General features: G+C 52.6%; 2 protein-coding genes across 5 annotated transcripts; both read left to right on the top strand.

Annotated features, from left to right (window-relative positions):
* The first annotated feature begins 9 nt into the window (after nt 1-9).
* LOC103477390 (glutamate dehydrogenase, mitochondrial) lies at nt 10-8,889 on the top strand. Its single transcript, XM_008430482.3, has 13 exons — nt 10-403; nt 859-939; nt 1,015-1,070; nt 3,442-3,505; nt 3,609-3,703; nt 3,782-3,961; nt 4,036-4,173; nt 4,242-4,379; nt 4,850-4,930; nt 5,008-5,131; nt 5,203-5,294; nt 5,863-5,925; nt 6,010-8,889. Exons 1-13 carry the CDS (start codon nt 10-12, stop codon nt 6,127-6,129), a joined length of 1,626 nt encoding a protein of 541 aa, XP_008428704.1. The 3' UTR covers nt 6,130-8,889.
* nfkb2 (nuclear factor of kappa light polypeptide gene enhancer in B-cells 2 (p49/p100)) lies at nt 6,904-20,297 on the top strand. 4 transcript variants are annotated; one of them, XM_008430491.3, is made up of 24 exons: nt 6,904-7,001; nt 10,561-10,628; nt 11,683-11,725; nt 11,803-11,875; nt 12,287-12,327; nt 13,513-13,611; nt 13,697-13,848; nt 13,927-14,039; nt 14,792-14,950; nt 15,018-15,122; nt 15,200-15,288; nt 16,203-16,341; nt 16,417-16,539; nt 16,724-16,909; nt 16,989-17,130; nt 17,198-17,312; nt 17,516-17,723; nt 17,793-17,962; nt 18,038-18,140; nt 18,249-18,388; nt 18,461-18,539; nt 18,606-18,775; nt 18,854-18,965; nt 19,892-20,297. In XM_008430491.3, the coding sequence occupies exons 1-24, from the start codon at nt 6,939-6,941 to the stop codon at nt 19,960-19,962; spliced, it is 2,763 nt and encodes a 920-aa protein (XP_008428713.2). In that variant the 5' UTR covers nt 6,904-6,938; the 3' UTR covers nt 19,963-20,297. The 4 variants fall into 4 exon arrangements, with proteins under 4 accessions (XP_008428713.2, XP_008428712.2, XP_081472643.1 ...); XM_008430490.3 differs by having other exon boundaries at nt 11,800-11,875; XM_081616517.1 differs by lacking the exon at nt 6,904-7,001 and adding an exon at nt 9,680-9,814.
* Nucleotides 20,298-20,334: the final 37 nt, after the last annotated feature.

The raw sequence follows: 20,334 nt of genomic DNA, 5'->3' as shown, positions 1-20,334 counted from the left end.
ACCCGCAAAATGTACCGAAACCTGGGAGAACTGTTGACCCGGGGAGCGGGCGGTATCCTGGCCTCCGCCGCCGACTCGGCGCTGCCGGCGTCCGCCTCGCTGCTGCGGTACCGCGGCTACAGCCAGGCCGCAGCCCGGGGCGACGACCCGAACTTTTTCACCATGGTGGAGGGCTTCTTCGACCGCGGAGCCGCGATCGTGGAGGATAAGCTGGTGGAGGACCTGAGGACCCGGGAGACCCCGGAGCAGAAGCGGAAGAGAGTCCGCGGGATCCTGCGGATCATCAAGCCGTGTAACCACGTCCTGAGCGTCTGCTTCCCGATCCGGAGGGACAGCGGCGAGTGGGAGGTGATCGAGGGCTACCGGGCTCAGCACAGCCAGCACCGGACGCCCTGCAAGGGAGGTGAGATCCGAACCGGACCGGACCGGACCAGCATGTAGAGCAGAGTCCAGCTGCAGGAGGAGGAAGTTTAAATATGAATCATAATGATGATAAACGATCCCCGCTGCTGGTTAAATTCATCCTGAAAAGTTCAGATTTGCTTTAAATATGGATATAAATATGATCTTTGTTTATTGTTACACGTTTCATTATTTTAAGGTCATTTTTTCACAATGAAAGAGCAACACTGAAGAAAACAGCAAGGACCAGCAGAACCACTGGGTCCGGTCCAGTCTGGTTCTGAGTCCTGTGTATTAAAACCCAAACAGATCAATCAGAACCAGAACTTGCAGGCTGGTACCGTTCAGCCTAAAGGAACCCTGTCAGCCAGGACAGAGTGCAGAACCAGCAGGTCAAAGGTCACACAGGAGGGATGGTTCTGGTTCCAGTAGAAACCGGTTCTGGTTCTGTTTCAGGGATCCGGTACAGCACCGAGGTGTCTGTGGACGAGGTCAAGGCTCTCGCCTCCCTGATGACCTACAAGTGCGCCATCGTGGGTCGGTACCACACACACACACACTCACACAGACCGGACCTGAACCGGGCCTAACCAGAACCGCCTGCTGTTCCAGATGTTCCGTTCGGTGGAGCCAAAGCTGGAGTGAAGATCAACACCAAGAACTACACGGTGAGCAGGTCCGAGCGACCGACCGGGTTCTGACAGAACCGGACCGGTACCGTTTACGTTCTGGTGTTTTTCAGTCAAACAGACGTTACAGACCGGCTCTGAAGGAGAAACGGAGTCTGGGTCGGTTCTGGAGCAGAAACAGAACCGGGCTTTGATTATTAATTAATTTGTAATCAGGATAAATTTTCCAGCTGTGATAAAAAGTTAAACTGATTAATAATCAATAATAATCGTTTATTCAGAGCTTTTCACTGAACAGGCAGATCAGATTTAAACTTGACTAAATATTAAAGAAAGTGACCCGAATCCCGTTTATTACTGAAGTAACAAAACAAAAGGCCTGCAGCGAGAGGCGGAGTCACCTGGACGGCTCACCTGGTCGGGTCACCTGGACGGGTCACCTGGACGGGTCCAGTCCATCGCAGGGCAACACAGAGACACACGTAGGGAGAGCTTAGAGAGGCCAGTTAACCTGACATGTTTCTGAACTGGGAGGAACCCGGAGAAAGACCCGGGCCGGGAATCAAACCCACGACCTTCTGCTGCAACAGTGCCACCCACTGCACCACGGTGCAGCCCCTATTATATTATGATTATGATGAAGCGTGTCGTTGGGTCAGAGGGGAACCGGTCCTGGAGGGCCGGGATCATGCACATTTTAGTTCTCTTCCTGGTTTAACAACCTTTTCAGCTTGTCGATGTTCCCCTGAGGCCTCTAACGAGCCTCATTTGGTCCGTTAAACCAGGGAGAGACTAAAACATGCTGGATGCCGGGCCTCCTGGACCCACCGTGGGCCTCCTGGACCCACTTTGGGCCTCCTGGACCCACTCTGGGCCTCCTGGACCCACTTTGGGCCCCCTGGACCCACTCTGGGCCCCCTGGACCCACCCTGGGCCCCCTGGACCCACACTGGGCCCCCTGGACCCACACTGGGCCCCCTGGACCCACTTTGGGCCCCCTGGACCCACTCTGGGCCTCCTGGACCCACCCTGGGCCCCGTGGACCCACTTTGGGCCCCCTGGACCCACTTTGGGCCCCCTGGACCCACTCTGGGCCTCCTGGACCCACCCTGGGCCCCCTGGACCCACCTTGGGCCCCCTGGACCCACCCTGGGCCTCCTGGACCCACTCTGGGCCTCCTGGACCCACCCTGGGCCCCCTGGACCCACACTGGGCCCCCTGGACCCACCCTGGGCCCCCTGGACCCACACTGGGCCCCCTGGACCCACACTGGGCCCCCTGGACCCACTTTGGGCCCCCTGGACCCACCTTGGGCCTCCTGGACCCACCTTGGGCCTCCTGGACCCACCCTGGGCCCCCTGGACCCACACTGGGCCCCCTGGACCCACTTTGGGCCCCCTGGACCCACACTGGGCCCCCTGGACCCACACTGGGCCCCCTGGACCCACTTTGGGCCCCCTGGACCCACCTTGGGCCTCCTGGACCCACTTTGGGCCCCCTGGACCCACCCTGGGCCTCCTGGACCCACTCTGGGCCTCCTGGACCCACCCTGGGCCCCCTGGACCCACACTGGGCCCCCTGGACCCACACTGGGCCCCCTGGACCCACACTGGGCCTCCTGGACCCACTTTGGGCCCCCTGGACCCACTCTGGGCCTCCTGGACCCACCCTGGGCCCCCTGGACCCACCTTGGGCCTCCTGGACCCACTCAGGGCCTCCAGGACCCACTCTGGGCCCCCTGGACCCACTTAATAAAAACAACACATTGCTGAAGACAGAACCGACCTGGAGGTTCTGAACTGGTTCTGGACTCCAGCTCAGTGGTACCAGTTGTAGTCTGATGGAGAATCTTCCTCCAGAACCAGTACAGAACCGGGCCACCCACAAGCTAAACCAAGGCATGTCTGGGTCAGGGCGGGTCGGAACAGCCCGGTTCTGGTCCAGTCCAACCAGTTCCACTGTGGAGACGCTGAATAAACCCACTGGACCGGTTCAGATGCACAGCAGGGGGCGCTGCAGCAGAGCAGAAAGAACCAGAGAGTCGGATATTAAAATCGATGGATTGATCGGTGATCGATTGGAACTTAGAGACTCTAGAGACCCAAAACTGAACAAACATTTTATATTAAATTTAAAAACATTTTTAGTTTTTGTTTCATATTCTGGAAAATAATCTATTAATCACCTTTTGTTCCACTTATTAATCAGTTAATCAATAATTTATCCTTAGAGCAAATGTTCACTAGAGAAATTATTTAATTCAATAAACATGTTTATTCCTTAATCGATCGTTACTAAGTAAGCGAACTGTTAGTTACAGACAAACAGGATGTCTTAATCAGGATTCTGGACGGGTTAATCTGGACCAGAACCATTCAGAACCTTCCTCTGGTCCAATCTCCGTTTCCAGGACAGTGAGCTGGAGAAAATCACCAGGCGGTTCACCATCGAGCTCGCCAAGAAGGGATTCATCGGTGAGGAAGCCAACTTCCTGTTCATAAGCCCCGCCCACCTCACAGACGGGGTCAGTAGTTCTGTCCGACCCGGCTGGTTCTGACCCTCCGTGTGGTTCTGCAGGGCCCGGTATTGACGTTCCGGCTCCGGACATGAGCACCGGGGAGCGGGAGATGTCATGGATCGCCGATACCTTCGCCACGACCATGGGACACTACGTGAGTCTGGGCCGGAACCAACTGACCCGACCCTGGTTCTGACCCGACCCTGGTTCTGACCCGTCTGCCCCTCCTCAGGACATCAACGCCCACGCCTGCGTGACGGGGAAGCCCATCAGCCAGGGCGGGATCCACGGCCGGATCTCTGCGACGGGCCGCGGCGTTTTCCACGGCATCGAGAACTTCATCAACGACGCGTCCGTCATGAACCGGGTCGGGCTGGCGCCGGGCTTCCAGGACAAGACCTTCGTCATCCAGGTACGGCCGGCACCGCCCGGCCCGGTGGTCCGGCGTCTCCGCTCTGAGCCAATCAGCTGCTCCTCTGCTCGCAGGGCTTCGGGAACGTGGGCCTCCACTCCATGCGCTACCTGCACCGCTTCGGCGCCAGGTGTGTGGGCGTGGCCGAGATGGACGGCAGCATCTGGAACCCGCGCGGCATCGACCCCAAGCAGCTGGAGGACTACAAGCTGGTGGGTGGCGCCCCCCGCAGGCCGCGCTCTGGTCCAGAACCGCGCCCTAACGCTGCTCCCGTCTCCAGGCCAACGGGACCATCGTGGGGTTCCCGGACTCAACGCCGTACGAAGGCAGCCTGCTGGAGGCCGACTGCGACATCCTGATCCCCGCCGCCAGCGAGAAGCAGCTGACGCAGCGCAACGCGCACCGCGTCAAGGCCAAGGTACCGGCAGAACCGGGCCACAGGCCGACTGGATTCTGGTCCGTCTGGTTCTGACGCTGTAGCTGCAGGTTTCCTGTTTTAAAGGGAAATGACCGTTTTACTGATTTTTCCCATAAATATTAAAACATAGTAATTAAAAAAATAGTTACACTGTAAAAAATGAACAGCAATATTTGGGTTTATTTAACAGGACATGGAGAAACATGAGGGAGTTGAGGGTTGAACCTGTTGAACGTTTATTTAGATTATGTTGGAAATGACTGGGTTTGGACCGGGCCTGGTTCTGGTTAGTCAGTGGTTCACTGGAGGTTCTGTTGGAGTTCTGATAAACCCGTCTGACGCTGGAGGTCAGCTGTTCTTCTGGGTCGGATCCAAAAGTTTCTCTGGGTTTAAATCCAAAACTTGACAAGTTTTGGATTTAACCGGGTCAGAAACCTGGTTCTGACCCGGTTTCTCTCTGGTTCTGACAGATCATTGCAGAGGGAGCCAACGGGCCGACCACGCCTGAGGCGGACCGGATCTTCCTGGAGAGGAACATGCTGGTGATCCCGGTCAGTGGGGGGTCTGGTTCTGTTCTGGTTTTTGGTTCTGGTTCTGGTTCTGGTCTGAGCTGCGGTGTCGTACCCAGGACATGTACCTGAACGCGGGGGGCGTCACCGTGTCGTACTTTGAGTGGCTGAAGAACCTGAACCACGTGAGCTACGGCCGGCTCACCTTCAAGTACGAGAGGGATTCGAACTACCACCTGCTGAGTCAGCGCCACGCTCTTCTTCATCATCATCATCATGGTGGTTCTGGTTCTGACCGACCCGTTTCTCCTCAGTGTCCGTCCAGGAGAGTCTGGAGAGGAAGTTTGGAAAACTGAACGGCTCCATTCCAGTCGTTCCCACCTCTGAGTTCCAGGACCGGATCTCCGTAAGTATTCACACCCAGCAGAAAGTATTCACACCCAGCAGAAAGTATTCACACCCCGCAGAAAGTATTCACACCCAGCAGAAAGTATTCACACCCAGCAGAAAGTATTCACACCCCGCAGAAAGTATTCACACCCAGCAGAAAGTATTCACACCCAGCAGAAAGTATTCACACCCCTCAGAAAGTATTCACACCCAGCAGAAAGTATTCACACCCAGCAGAAAGTATTCACACCCAGCAGAAAGTATTCACACCCAGCAGAAAGTATTCACACCCCTCAGAAAGTATTCACACCCCTCAGAAAGTGTGTGCCAGATCTAAACACACCCGCAGTCGTTGCTCGGTCAGCAGCCTGAACGCTTCAGGTCTCAGCAGCGCCACACAGAGGAACCTGCTGGTACAGCAGAAAGTCCCGCCCACACACAGGAACACCTTTACCACAGCCAATCAGAGGGGAGTCCCGCCTCTGATTGGCCGAGACCTGGACACGCGTCTGAACCTCAGGGACAAACGAGCATCTTCCTCGTCCTCCTCTTCCTCGGTGCTGACCTGTCCTGTTCTGCTGCAGGGAGCGTCTGAGAAGGACATCGTCCACTCGGGCCTGGCCTACACCATGGAGCGCTCTGCCAGGGTAACACACACACAGCGGCATCATTTGAGTCCCGGCGCCCTCTGGTGGACGGAGCTTTTATTCTGAAAATCTTGTTTCCTGCAGCAAATCATGCAGACGACCAGCCGGTACCAGCTGGGTCTGGACCTGCGGACGGCGGCGTACGTCAACGCCATCGAGAAGATCTTCAAGGTTTACAGCGACTCTGGGCTCATCTTCACATAAGGTTCTGGTTCTGGTTCTGGTTCCAGACGCTACCCGCCTCCCTTGGCGCTCCTGCTGCTTCATCGCTCCTCTTCCTCACAGCCCACCGGACCGTAGAGCCGCTCACTGAGGCCTTCAGATGGATCAGAACCATGTGGACCGGGTCGGATCAGGGAACGCCTTGACTCCGACTCCGGGTTGTTCTGATGGACAGAACCAGGAAGTTCCTTCCAAAATAAAAGCCCTCTGGCAGAATAAAAGTTCTGCTGCAGTCAGATGGACCGGGTCAGAACCATTGTCTGGTTCTACTGGACCTCCACATGGTTCTGGTCACATGTTTACATACACCTCGTTTACGTTTCTGTTACTTTAATCAACCCGGTTAAAGGTTCTGGTTCTGGTTCTGGTCGGGTTCTTGGCTCCTCCAGATGATTCTCTCTCCTCCGATTTAAATTCTGCTGCTTAGACTCTGAAGCCCGGTTCTGGTACCAATATCAACTCCAGGGTTTCCCCCAGTGTATTATAGGCCTGGCGGCCGCCATGCTTTACTAGCGCCACCGCCAGGCTAAGCCTTTCTTGATTTTTCTTTTTTTGTTGTTAAGGAAAAAAAAATCGTCTTTATTTTTTTAAAGCCGGATTGCGAACGTTTCTGTTACTCAGCGTTTCACTACCGGAGCAGATTTATTCCTAAAAGATATGGTTATAGAAGATGTGTTTATAGTTTATGCATTTAAAGCCGGCAGCGCGCGGACCAATCACCTCGCGACCTGCCGTAGCTGGATTAAGTTAGCGGATCCCGCGCCTCCTTTCATGGACACAGGCTGACCGCTATGGATATTTACATCAGCTCCCTGCGAGGAATTATGATTAGTTATGAGGAGTTATTGATTAAGGTAAGAGTTTAAACCCACCGCGTTAGCTCTACTTAGCCCTGTTAGCCCTGTTAGCTCGGGTTAGCTCTAGTTAGCCCTGTTAGCTCGGGTTAGCTCTGGTTAGCCCTGTTAGCTCAGGTTAGCCCTGTTAGCTTTGTTTAGCTCTGGTTAGCCCTGTTAGCTCTGTTTAGCTCTGGTTGCAGCTCTACGTGAACCGCAGGAATAACTTGTAGTCTCGCTTTCAGAGGAGCTTTGAGGTGAGAATGATGGATATTTGTGAACAAAACATTACGCGGCGTTTCCATCTCAACACGCTGCCCAGCGTTTGGTCCTGTCTTCCCGGTAAAGTTTAGGTCTGTGTTCCCGGTTAGCCGGTGCGTTAGCGGCTAACGACCCAGCGCTAATCAGTCGTCGTGCAGGTTTAACCCGGTGAGGAGCTTTTGCTCTCCTCGCAGTCACGCATCACGCTGATTTATATTATTTTTCCGTTTACATTAAGCACCAAACCGTATCAAATTCTTTGTCCACTTAGTCAGACAGAGTTAATGCGCGACGCCACCGGACATCTGAAAAACTCGACCAACCAAAATGGTTCCTGTGTTTCCTTGTTAAAAACTCAACAGACACAAAATGAAAGAGCTACTAACGTTACATTAGCAGCGGGTTTAACATAATACAGGGTCGGAGCAGAATTTGCTTTAGGGGTCCCTTTCCTAAAAACATCAGCAGCTCTAACAGCTTCTGTGTTAGATTTAGTGAAATCTAGGTCAGGTTTATATAGCAGTTCACTGGCGATGTTTTCCCATAATTACCCAGTGATATTTTTACTTTTCCTGTCTACTTAACATCTTTTAATACAAAAACCCAGTGGGCCGCCTCGGCGCCGACCACCGGGCTTAGAGGAAACCCTGAAATCCAAAACCTCCTGAACCTTCCAGTAGAGGACAGAACCCGACCAGAACCGGGTTCCCATCTGTCTGATCATGAATGTGTTTTGACCAAAGATCGCCCTGAAAGCTGCTGCTTTTTTCTACATTTTACAACAAAATATTTAAAAATTTAACATAAAACTAGATTTTATTTTCAAAAATCATCTGAAAACAGATTTATTTTAATCAACTTTACCAAAGTGACGTTGCACATTTTCCAGGGGCGGCCCAAGCCTTTTTGGGGCCCTGAGCAGATCTTCTCTATGGGCCCCAGACCAACATGTCAGCACCCGATACGTCATCATTTCTAGGCTACGCGGAGCGTTTAGCATCTTACTGTTATTATTATGGATGATTTTTAACCTCTAAAAATCAACATCCTAATTAGCATTTTGAAAAGACGAGTCGTGCTTAATGGTGGCAAATTAATAAGCAATATGCAAACAATGTTTATGACAACTGAACTTCTGTTCATTACTTCTATATTTTATGTTTTAGTCAGATTTGTGTTATTGAAGATATTTAATTTGATAGTAAACAAATTAAATCTTAAGATTTACAATGAATGTAAGCTGTTAAGATCAGCTGATCCAACTAAAGTCGTTCATATTTAGATGTTTTTTTTCTCAGAGACGCAGTAATGACACAATCTGCAGTTAATGTGTAAAATTATTAGTCTATAAAATTCTCCCTCAGGTTCAGTTCCTCTGTGGACGGAAAGTCTTTTTATTTTTCTCATCCTGATCTTAAGTTCTGTTCATTTCTTCTGTTTCTGCACTTTCAGTTTCCTGTAATAATCTATGCAAACGCAGGTGGCTCCCCCTGTCGGCGCCTTGTGAAAGCTTGGGGCAATTTGTTTATGCTGCACAAAATGATTGTTTCTGATCTGACTCCTTCAACTGAAGCTGCTCTTCTGCATTCAGGGGTTGGTTTAGCTTTTTGTGAGAACAGGAAGTTCAATAAAGCACAAATAAACCACTTCCGGTTGTTTTCTCTCGTTTTGTTGCGCCACTGCAGCCTCTGAAAGTTTGGGACATGTTCAAACTGAAGCAATCAGGATTATTCTCAGAATAAAAGAAGATTTAAGTGCATCAATTTTGTTTAGTCATTTTAATTAAAATCTTAGAAGCACCGTCTTTAAATGTGAAGTTTATTTTTAATTATTGCATAAAAGTATAAAAATCTATTTGTTCTCTACTAATTTGCCTTAAATCCTTTTTATGATGCTTATTTCAATCGTTTTCTCCACTTGTTCTTTCATCGGGGGGCGGGACTTAAACTCGTGTTCCCACCAATCAGCTGGCCGTGTTCCCGCCGTGGCTCCGGAATTCCCCTGCAGGTTCGGGGATTTCCGACTCCACTGACAGCCTGGGGTCACCATGACAACGGGTCTGAGCTGCGTCAAGCCGAAGCAAAAGAGAGGGACAAGAATTTCCGATCCCGTTTGTTGCTTCAAAATAAAACCAGTAAACGTGGCCGAACTTCAGGAAATAACTTTACTGTTTGAGTCCCTGAAGGACAGCGGTGTCCAGAACGAGTCCTGCAGGTCCTCTGTAGTCCATGCGTCTCCGGTCCAACTCAGCAGAACCAACAGATCGGTTTTTCAACAGAACTCTGGAGAACCGGAGGCCCGGCGGAGGAGCAAACCCGTCCCCGGGAGCCACTGCAGGAGGTGGGACAGTGTCCCTGGAGGACAGCAGTGGAGGACCAGCTGTCCTCCACCTGCTACTCAAACGAGCAACAGACAAAAAGCAGCGCAGAAACAAAAACACATCGCAGGTTTGAGTTTGAAAATCCCGAACCGGAAGTCCCCCGTCCTCCTCGTGCGCCAGTTTGACACTTCTGGGTTCAGTTGGGGAGTTTTTGCGAACAGAAGCGGACAGTCAGAGCGAAGGAAGAAAGCAGGTAAAAACTCACATTTTTACTACTAAACGGAACCAACTTGGTTCTAACTGGGTCAAAACGGCCCGGACGGGTTTAAATTGGAGTCTAAATCTGAGCTAAAACGCGAGGCTGGTCTCAAAAATCCGTTGAATCCACCTTCAAAGTCCGGTAATTATTCGAACCGAAGCTGAACCAGAATCACTGGTTCGGATGAAAGAATCCCGGTTCTACTGGCGCCGAACCCGTTTAAATGGGGTCAGCTATTTACTGGTTTCAGCTGGGTTTCAGTAATCCTGGTTCTGTTCTCAGGAGGTTCTGGGAAAATGACGAAATCAAATCGATTATTGATCGATTTTAATTTTACATGGCTTTGTGATTTGATGTCTGTGATTATTCTTACGTAAAATAATTAAAAAATATTTCAGATTTTTATCATAAATATCCAGATGTCTCCCGGATGTTTTTATTGTGGAATCCTTTTATTTTGAAATCTGGGAGAAAAAGGAAGTCCTGACCCAGCAGAACGTTCTCCATGACCCGGTTGAGCTGTAGAACCTGCCTGGTCTTTGGACTGGTGGTTCTGGTTCTGGTCCTGGTCCAAGAGTGGCTCAGGTTCAGATTGGTTCTGGCTCCAGGCTGGACCAGGAGGTTCTAGAGGTTCTGGACCTGCTGAGCAGTTGATGGTCCTATCGGGTCCAGAGGTGGAGGTTCTGGGCCGGCGCTGATCCGATCTCCTGACTCTCATCATGTCTGTTTGTGTTCTGCAGGAAAAACCCGGCAGGAGGAAGATCCAGTCCTCCTCTTCCTCACCTCCAGACATGGCCGGAGCGCTCAGGTACATCTTCATCACACCTACCCGGGTCAGAACCTCCAGAACCCGCCGGGTTCTGCTGGTCCTGCAGCGATGGACTGAGCATGCTCAGTAGAGCCCCATGTGACCAACCAGAGGTCAGCATCATGATCAGAACCTTCCTGGATCTCCAGAACCGGGTCACCAGAGGTCGCGGGGTGCTGCAGAGGCGTTGCCACGGTGACGGGTTTCACAGAAACCGTCAGTAAAATCTCCCGCCGTGGATTCCTGCCGACTTCCCCCTTCAGGTTTCTGTCCTCACGCTGCGCTCTGATTGGCTGGCGCCGCGCTGGGGGCCGTCCCTGCGCCGGGGGGGAGGAGAGGGGGGGTAACCGGGCCTTGGGTCGGTTCTGACTCACAGGCAGCCGGGTTTTTCTCTGAGAGACAGGAAGTCAAAAACCACCAGACAGGAAGTAGACAAACACAGAACTTCGGTTCTTCTGGCTGCTGGAGGTTCTGGTTCTGGTTCTGGCTGCTGGAGGTTCTGGTTCTGGTTCTGGTTGGTGTCTCCTCTTCCTCACTGTGTTCATCATCATCATCGGGCCTGGAGGTTCTGAAGATGTCAGAGTGTCTGTCCTCCTGGTTCTGGCTCTTCCTGCTTGGTGCCGACCTCTCTGGTTGCCATAGCAGCAGTGTGACATCATCAGCAGGCTGGAAGCCCCGCCCCTTTCTGCTCTGGGATTCTGGGGGTTTTCCTGAAGTCGGCTTCCAGGAAGTGACTGAAACAGGCGGGGGAGGGGGGAGCCTCTGTTTGTTAGCTTTTATTTGGATCTGAGACGGTTCTGCCGGGCCAACCCAGAACACACACTCAGACACTCACACAGACACTCACACACACACACACACACACACACTCAGACACTCACACACACTCACACACACACTCAGACACTCAGACACTCACACACACACACTCAGACACTCACACACACACAGACACACTCAGACACTCACTCACACACACACTCACTCTGAGACGGTTCTGCCGGGCCGACCCAGAACACACACTCACTCGTGTCTTACTGTGTTTCTGCTGCAGGATGACTGAACCTCAGTTCGTGAACTACGGAGACGACAACATGGTGAGTTCCTGTCTGACATCAGGAGGTTCTGATCGGGTTCTGATGGTTCTGATCCGATGTCTCTTCTTCTGCAGCAGTTAGCAAACTTCCTCCCCTATGACTTCATTCCTCCGATGGAGATCAAGACGGAGCCGTACATACCTGAGACAGGTGAGCTGCTCTGGCTTTAGCCCCGCCCACTAAATCTCCTGCAGGCCCGGCAGACCAGAACAGAACCAACTGGACCGGGTCAGTGGAGTCGTGGTGTTCCACAGGGAGGAGTTCCCAGAACTCTTCAGATCCCTCTCTATCTGGTACCAGACCCACTGGCTGCTGGTACCACTTCTGCTCTCTGGTTCTGGTTCTATGTGGCAGATTGTTCCGGGTCAGAACCACGGCCCCAGCAGCCAGCCTACGTTTCTAGAACCCTTCTCTAATACCTGGAACCCGCCGGTTCAACCCGTCCCAGAACCTCCAGTGGTTCAGTGGCCGACCCGGCACCAGGCAGTCCAGAACCTTCCAGAGAAGCTTCAGGGAGTCAGTCAGCCAGCGGTTCTGACCCGGTTCTGTTCTGTGTTGCAGCTCACGGTCCGTACGTCCAGATCATCGAGGAACCAAAACAGGTGAGTCCGACCCACAACGAGCAGAACCTGCTAGTTCTGGTTCTGTCTGAACTCAGACCTCTGGTCCGGTTCCAGGACTTTTTCAGTCAAACAGAATAATTCTGACCCGGTTGATCAGAACCTCTGTAATGATGACCAGAAACAGGAAGAAGAACCTCCGGGTTGTTTGACCTTTGACCCCTGAGGCTACGTTTAGCAGCGCTTAGCTTTACGACTCGACGACAATGAAACTAATTTTCATTTAAATCCCTGAATCAGAATCTGAAGGTTTGAAGCTCGAGGCTTTACGATAAATTCATTAAATCATTAAAATATAAACTGTTTTTAATGCTGCAGATAATTAATTACATTTATATTCAGCCGTTTCATTAAATTATTGTTCCTGTTCCTGCAGCGTCGCCATGACGCCATGACCAGAGCCATGGAGGGGCGGGGCTAATGTGGATCTGTTTTCATTTTAGTTATTTATTTACATGTTTAATACATTTATTGTCCACTGATTAATTTAAACATAAACATATTTCATTGTACATTTAATTAACAATGTATTTATTTAATAAACTTTGTCCCTTTTGGCCCTCCATACAGAAGCTTTCTGGAAATATAATGTTAATAAACTCATATTAGGTTTAAAATATTTTCTTAAAACATTTACATTTTGCCTTTTAAGTCGTTTTGTTATATTTTTAGTTATGTTTTTATATGTTGAATTTTGTCCCTACTTGCCTTCCATACCTCAGGCTGTGTTCCTGGCGTTCCCCAGGGCTGTTCGGCCCACACCTGTTTGTTTCAGCCGTGATGCTGATGACGTCATTATTTCTCTCTGAGCTCTTTGTGACCATCTAGAATAAAGAGTTCGCAGATTATTTTTAGCTTTAAATATTCCGTTTATTAATCTGAGGAAATATTATTTAGACTATGAAACCACAGAAAGCGGATTAAAGTGATGAGAAACCTAAAACCTGAAACTGTTCGTGTTTCCTGGATGTTAAAGTTTAATAAAAATAAATGTTAAAGTTCTGCTGTCAGAACCTCAGAGTGAAGCTGGAAAACCGTTCAGGTTCCAGAGGAGCAGGTGATTCCCCGAAGTGATGCAGGTCACATGACTCGGCCTGCAGCACATGCTCAGTGGGGTTTGGTTGGACCTGGTTCTGCTCTGACCCAGTTCTGGTTCTGCCGCTGCAGAGGGGGTTCCGGTTCCGTTACGAGTGCGAGGGCCCGTCCCACGGCGGGTTGCCGGGGGCGTCCAGCGAGAAGAACCGGCGGACTTACCCGACCGTGAAGGTGAGCAGCCGATCAGAACCAGCCTGCGCTCCGGTTCTGGTTCTGGTTCCGGTTCTGTTGACGCCGGCGACGTTCTGGTCCGCAGATCAACAACTACGTGGGCCACGCCCGGGTGGAGGTCCAGCTGGTGACCCACACCGACCCGGCCCGGGTCCACGCTCACAGCCTGGTGGGACGCCACTGCAACGAGAACGGGACCTGCAGCCTGGACATCGGACCCAACGACCTGACCGCCTCGTCAGTACCAGAACCCAAACAGAACCACAACCTGCTAGGAAGCGCTCACAGCTGCAGTGATGATGTCACTTCCTGCAGGTTCAGCAACCTGGGAATCCTCCATGTGACCAAGAAGGGCGTGGTCGAGGTTCTGACCCGACGGCTCCGAGACGAGAGGCGGAGACAGAAAGGAACTCACTGTCCGTTCACAGGTACACACACCTGGACACACACATACCAGGACACGCACACACCTGGATACATGCACACTCACCTGGACACACACTCACCTGGACACACACACACCTGGACACACACACACCTGGACACACACACACCTGGACACACACACACCTGGACACACGCACACCTGGACACACGCACACCTGGACACACACACACCTGGACACACACACCTGGACACACGCACACCTGGACACACACACACCTGGACACACACACACCTGGACACACACACACCTGGACACACACACACCTGGACACACACACACCTGGACACACGCACACCTGGACACACACACACCTGGACACACACACACCTGGACACACACACCTGGACACACGCACACCTGGACACACACACACCTGGACACACACACCTGGACACACGCACACCTGGACACACACTCACCTGGACACACACACACCTGGACACACACACACCTGGACACACGCACACCTGGACACACGCACACCTGGACACACGCACACCTGGACACACACACACCTGGACACACACACACCTGGACACACACTCACCTGGACACACACACACTCACCTGGACACACACTCACCTGGACACACACACACACACCTGGACACACACACACACACCTAGACACACACACACTCACCTGGACAGTCCCCAGGCTGACCTGAGGTCGTGGTCCCGGCCCATCAGGACGTCCCCGTTGTCTCTGACGTCCCTCCGTGTCCCTGCAGACGGCGAGGAGTCGTCCATCTTGAAGGAGGCCAAGGAGCTGGGGAAGGTGATGGACCTGAACATCGTCCGTCTCCGCTTCACCGCCTTCCTGCAGGACAGCAACGGCGGCTTCACCAGGGCGCTCAAACCCGTGGTGTCCAATCCCATCTACGACAGCAGTGAGTCTCACTCCCACTCGCACACGGCGCCCCCTGCTGGCCACACGCTGACCCGTTTCCCCTGCAGAGTCTCCCAACGCGTCCAACCTGAAGATCTCGCGCATGGACAAGACGTGCGGATCGGTGCTGGGAGGAGACGAGATCTTCCTGCTGTGTGACAAAGTCCAGAAAGGTGAGGGACGCTTCGTCCTCGGGTCGTTGGTGGACCAAGGACCCGTCTCTCTGAGTCTCACCTGTCCGTCTCCTCAGACGACATCGAGATCCGTTTCTATGAGGAAGACGAGGACGGATGCTGGGAGGCCTTCGGGGACTTCTCTCCAACCGACGTCCACAAGCAGGTTGGAACCGGAGCTACGGAGCTACGCTGGGCTCAAAAACATTTAGGGAACCCTAAAAACAGTTTAAAAAAAACATATTTGAGATTTTAAAAATGATGCACCTGAGAAAAAGACTGAAACTGATAATTTAACAAAACAAATTTAAATTTTAAAAAATTGAAGCTGATAAAGGGCAGCACAGTGGTGCAGTTGGTAGAGCTGTTGCCTTGCAGCAAGAAGGTTCTGGGTTCGATTCCCGGTCTTTCTGCATGGAGTCTCCATGTTCTCCCTGTGCATGGTGGGTTTTCTCCTGGTACTCCGGTTTCCTCCCACAGTCCAGAAACATGACTGTCAGGTTAACTGGTCTGTCTAAATTGCCCCTAGGTGTGAGTGTGGCTGTGTGTCCTGTGTTGCCCTGCGACAGACTGGCGACCTGTCCAGGTGACCTGTCCAGGTGACCCCGCCTCTGGCCCGGAACATTAGCTGAAGATAATTTTTAAACCTTAAAAAATTCTTATTTTCAGTTTTATTCAGTTAAATTTTTAACCAGGTTTTTGGCCCCAGCGGAGCTCCGTACAGAACGAAGAGCTGATCGGTGTCACATGATCTCTCATCATGTCCTTCACTTCCTCCTCTATGCTGGCAGAACTAGACCCTTATTCTGAAAAGACTCTGTGAGCTTTACTTTGAAAGTCTTGTCTGAATCCTTTTCAGAAATAATCTGGTCTTTTTATTTCTATAGTTTTTTATATTTGCCGTATGTTTGTCCTTCACTAAACTTTACACAAACTGCCCTTCAGCTGCCTGAAACAGATCTGATGATCAATCATTAGAACATTTTAGCCCTGAACTTTGAGTCCACGCGTCACAGATCAGAACCTGTGAAGGTCAGAGGTCAAACCAGCATGGTGACGCGCGTCACTTCCTGTCTGCAGTACGCCATCGTGTTCAAGACGCCGCCGTACCACAGCGCCGAGATCGACCGGCCGGTCACCGTCTTCCTGCAGCTGCGCCGCAAGAAGGCCGGCGACAGCAGCGACCCCAAGCAGTTCACCTACGTCCCGCAGGTCCAAGGTGAGTCCGCCCTGGTTACCATGGAGACCGAGCTCCGCCCACAGCGCGGCTTCCATGACGCCTGCTGTGTTTCAGACAAAGAGGAAGTCCTGAGGAAGAAGCAGAAGCCGCTGCCGCACTACGACTCCTGGAGAGGAGGGCGAGGGCGCGACGGAGGGCCCGGCGCCGGCGGCTTCGGATCAGGACCCGGAGGACCAGGTGGGGCCCAGAGAGACGGATCAGAACCAGAACCAGAGTCAGAACACTTTTCATTCCCAGAGTGGGACGAACTCAGAGGAACCTTTCAGAACCCAAACAGGAAGGAAACAGAACCGTTTGAGGGTCCAATGCTCGGACCTGGTTCTGTTCTGGTTCTGGTGTCTAACGGCTCGTCTCTCTCCAGGTTTCCAGTTCTCCCAGATGAACGGAGGACCAGGAGGCGGAGCTTTCTACACCGGAGCCTTCACAGGCTTCACCGCAGGGGGAGGAGCCCAGATGTCAGGCTCCGCCCCTCCGCCGTCAGGCTCCGCCCCCCAGCAGGGCGAGGGCCAGCCAGGCTCCGCTGTGCAGCAGCAGCTGCTTCGGATCGGTGAGTGTGTGGCACCAGAACGAGGCCGGTTCAGGTTCTGTTCCATGGTTCTGGTTCTGACCCGGTCCGTGTCTCCCAGCCGCCTCCCTCAGCAGCCGGGCGTCGCAGAGCGCCCGGCAGACGGCCGCCGCCCTGCTGCAGTACTGCAGCACCGGAGACGCCCGCGTCCTGCTGGCGCTGCAGAGACACCTGTGTGGCATCCAGGACGCCAACGGAGACACGTGAGTCCCACCACCCCCGAACCGGTTCTGGTCCGGACGGACCCGTCTAACTGCAGTGTCCCACCAGGCCGCTGCACCTGGCCATCATCCACCAGCAGACGGCCGTCATCCAGCAGCTGGTCCAGACGCTGCTGAGCAGCCAGCAGCACGCCGTGCTCAACACCTGCAACCACCTGCAGCAGGTAGCCTGCTATGCTAGGCTAGTTATGCTAGGCTAGTTATGCTACGCTAGGCTAGGCTAGCTAGGCTACACTTTGTATTCTGGCCATATTAACTACACTGGCTAGGAGCTGCTACCTATGCTAATCTAGCTATGCTAGCTACACAAGTTATGCTACGCCAGTCCTGGTGGTCAGCTGACATCCTGACTCCGCCCACTCCTCAGACGCCGCTCCACCTGGCGGTCATCACGCGGCAGCTGAAGGTCTTGGAGGTGCTGCTGCGGGCGGGGGCCGACCCCACCCTGGTGGACAAAGATGGCCGCAGCCCGCTTCACCTGGCTGCGCTGGCCGGAGACACGGCCACGCTGCGCCTCCTGCTGGCCCACCTGGGAGAACGCCACGCACACCTGGTGAACACGCCGGACTACCACGGTGAGGGGCGGAGCCTGCGCTGAACCTGACGCGTTGGCGAGGCGCTGAGCTGGAGCTGTGTGTCCGCAGGTCTGCAGCCGCTTCACCTGGCCGTCAGGAGGGACGGCGAGCGCTGCCTCCGCCTGCTGGTAGAGGGCGGAGCCAAGATCAACGCTGCCGAGCTGAAGAGCGGGAACACGCCGCTGCACCTGGCCGTCAGAGAGAACCTGTTCAAAGTGGCCTGCACGCTCATCACAGAGGTAAGCAGCCAACAGGAAGGGGCGGGGCTCGTTTCCACCTGGGCTACACCTGCTAACGCCGCGTCTGCTCTGCAGCTGAAGGCCGAAGTCAACACCTGCACCTTCGGAGGAAACACGCCGCTGCACCTGGCAGCCAGCCTGGGGTTCCCCACACTCTGCTCCATGCTGATCGCTGCAGGTGAGGAAACACCAGGATCACCTGGAGGACCAGGTTCACCTGGAGGACCAGGTTCACCTGGAGGACCAGGTTCACAAGGTGACCTGTGAGCATCTCTCCTGCTTTCAGGTGCTGATAAGACCATGGAGAACGACGAGCCGCTGTACTTCAGCTCGTCAGACGAGGAGGCAGAACCAGACGAACCAATCGGCAGCCGGAAGAGGCGGGCCAGAGGCCACACCCCCCTGGACCTGGCCACCTGTCAGAAGGTAAGAGCCGTAGCACCGGCGGCGGGGCGGGGCGGGGCTGTGGGCGTGTCTCACCTGCCGCTGTCGCTCCAGGTGAGGAACCTGCTGGCCTCCAGGCGGAGCCCCAAGCCCAGTCGCCACGCCGACAAGAAGATCCGGACTGGCAGCGAAGGTCGGTGCCCCCACCTGTGCAGGTAGCCTGTGTCATGTGACCCCGCCTAACGTTTGGCTGCCGCAGACGGCGAGCGGTCGGGATTGGACGAGGAGACGCTGAGCCGGCTGGTGGCGGTGCTGAGCGTCGGCGACGTTCCCTGGGTGAAGCTGGCGGAGAAGCTGGGCATGATGACGCTGACGCACCTGTACGAGGACAGCGCCACGCCCTGCCAGCACCTGCTACAGCACTACAAGGTACCAGACCTGGTCCTGACCCGGTTCTGACTGACCCGGTTCTGACCCGTTCACCACCTGTGTGTCTCTGTGCTGCAGCTGGGTGGAGGTCCAGTTGAAGGCCTGGTGGAGGCGCTGCAGGCTCTTGGTCTGACAGAGGGAGTCCGGCTGCTGAGGAACACGGAGCTGCGAGACGACAAGCACAGCTCAGGTAGGTCTGATGGGTCAGAACCCAAACAGAACCAGAACCAAACGGCCCAGAATGATGTTCAGAGTCCAGGCACTGACCTCCATCCTGTTGGGACCCAGACTGGTTCCGCTAAGGAGCCACCAGCTGCAGGGTTAGCATTGGTAGCGTTAGCATTGGTAGCATTAGCATGGGTCAGGTTAGCATTGGTAGTGTTAGAATTGGTAGAGTTAGCATGGGTCAGGTTAGCCGCTGGAGGTCCATATCCCATCATCATGGGATGTTAGCACAGCGCTAACATTAGTGCTACAAGCGTTAGCATATCAGACTGTTTCGTGCTAAAATGTTTAAAATGCAGTAAAAGTCAATAAAAGTTGTTTTATCTCAGTGAAACATTATACCGATTATTGTTTTTAAGCTTTTCTGTAAATTCTGATTATTTTCTGCTTCCAGCCAATAAAAACATCAGAATTTCAAACGGATCAATAAAAACTGTATTTTTTTAAAGCTTTGATTAAAAATAGGTATAAAACTTGCTGAAAGGTTGTTTTTAATTTCATCCTGTTAGATATGCCAGCATGAGTGTTAGCATTAGCATTGAGAATAAATTATTTCCATTTTCAGAACCAATAAAGGCTGCAGCAGCGTCAGAGGTTCAAAACGTTCAACAGTAAATAAGTGGAAATAAATTCTAGTTGTTAAAAGGAACCAGAACCAGGTTTCTGAAACAGGAAGTGATGTCATTTTTAAAACCTGAGTCCTGAGGAGGCAGCTGGAAAAATTAATCTGATCTGAGAAAAGTGAGGTAAAACTTTATTAAGGTTGTCTGTTGCTCACATCAATCACACAGCTGGAAATACAACATACAGACGTTAGAACGTGGTCTAGTAAAGAGCTTAATACGTTAAAATGCTTTAATGTTCCTCACTTCCTGGTCTTTGTCCAATCAGACGCCACGGTGGACAGCGGCTTCAGCAGCCAGCCAATGGAGGAGCAGCAGGAGGCGATGACCAATGAATGAGTAGCAGCGGCGTCACGTGACCGCTGAGGAAGGATCAGCTGATGAAGACGAGTCTGTTCTGCTGCAGCAGGAAGCAGATCAACACTCCCTTCATCATCATCATCATCTTCATCCTGAGCTGATTCTGCACAAACTGGAACTTTGACTCTTATTTATATTTTAATGTCCTTCGTCTTCAAACTGAGACTAAAACTGGAATCTCCTGGTTTCTGTGGGTGCTTGAATGCATCTCCGCACCTTGTTGACTCACCTGTCAGGTGTAGAAGACCAATGATGCCAAAATCATGTTTAATGTAAAAACTGTTTCCTTTGAGAATAAATGCTGTTAAACTGTGGAGATTTAAAGGGACGGCACATCTTTCAGGTTGGTGG

Source organism: Poecilia reticulata, chromosome 15 (assembly GCF_904066995.2).
Source record: "Poecilia reticulata chromosome 15, P_reticulata-male-v2, whole genome shotgun sequence".
Taxonomy (NCBI): domain Eukaryota; kingdom Metazoa; phylum Chordata; class Actinopteri; order Cyprinodontiformes; family Poeciliidae; genus Poecilia; species Poecilia reticulata.
This window is presented reverse-complemented; position numbering and strand designations above follow the sequence as displayed.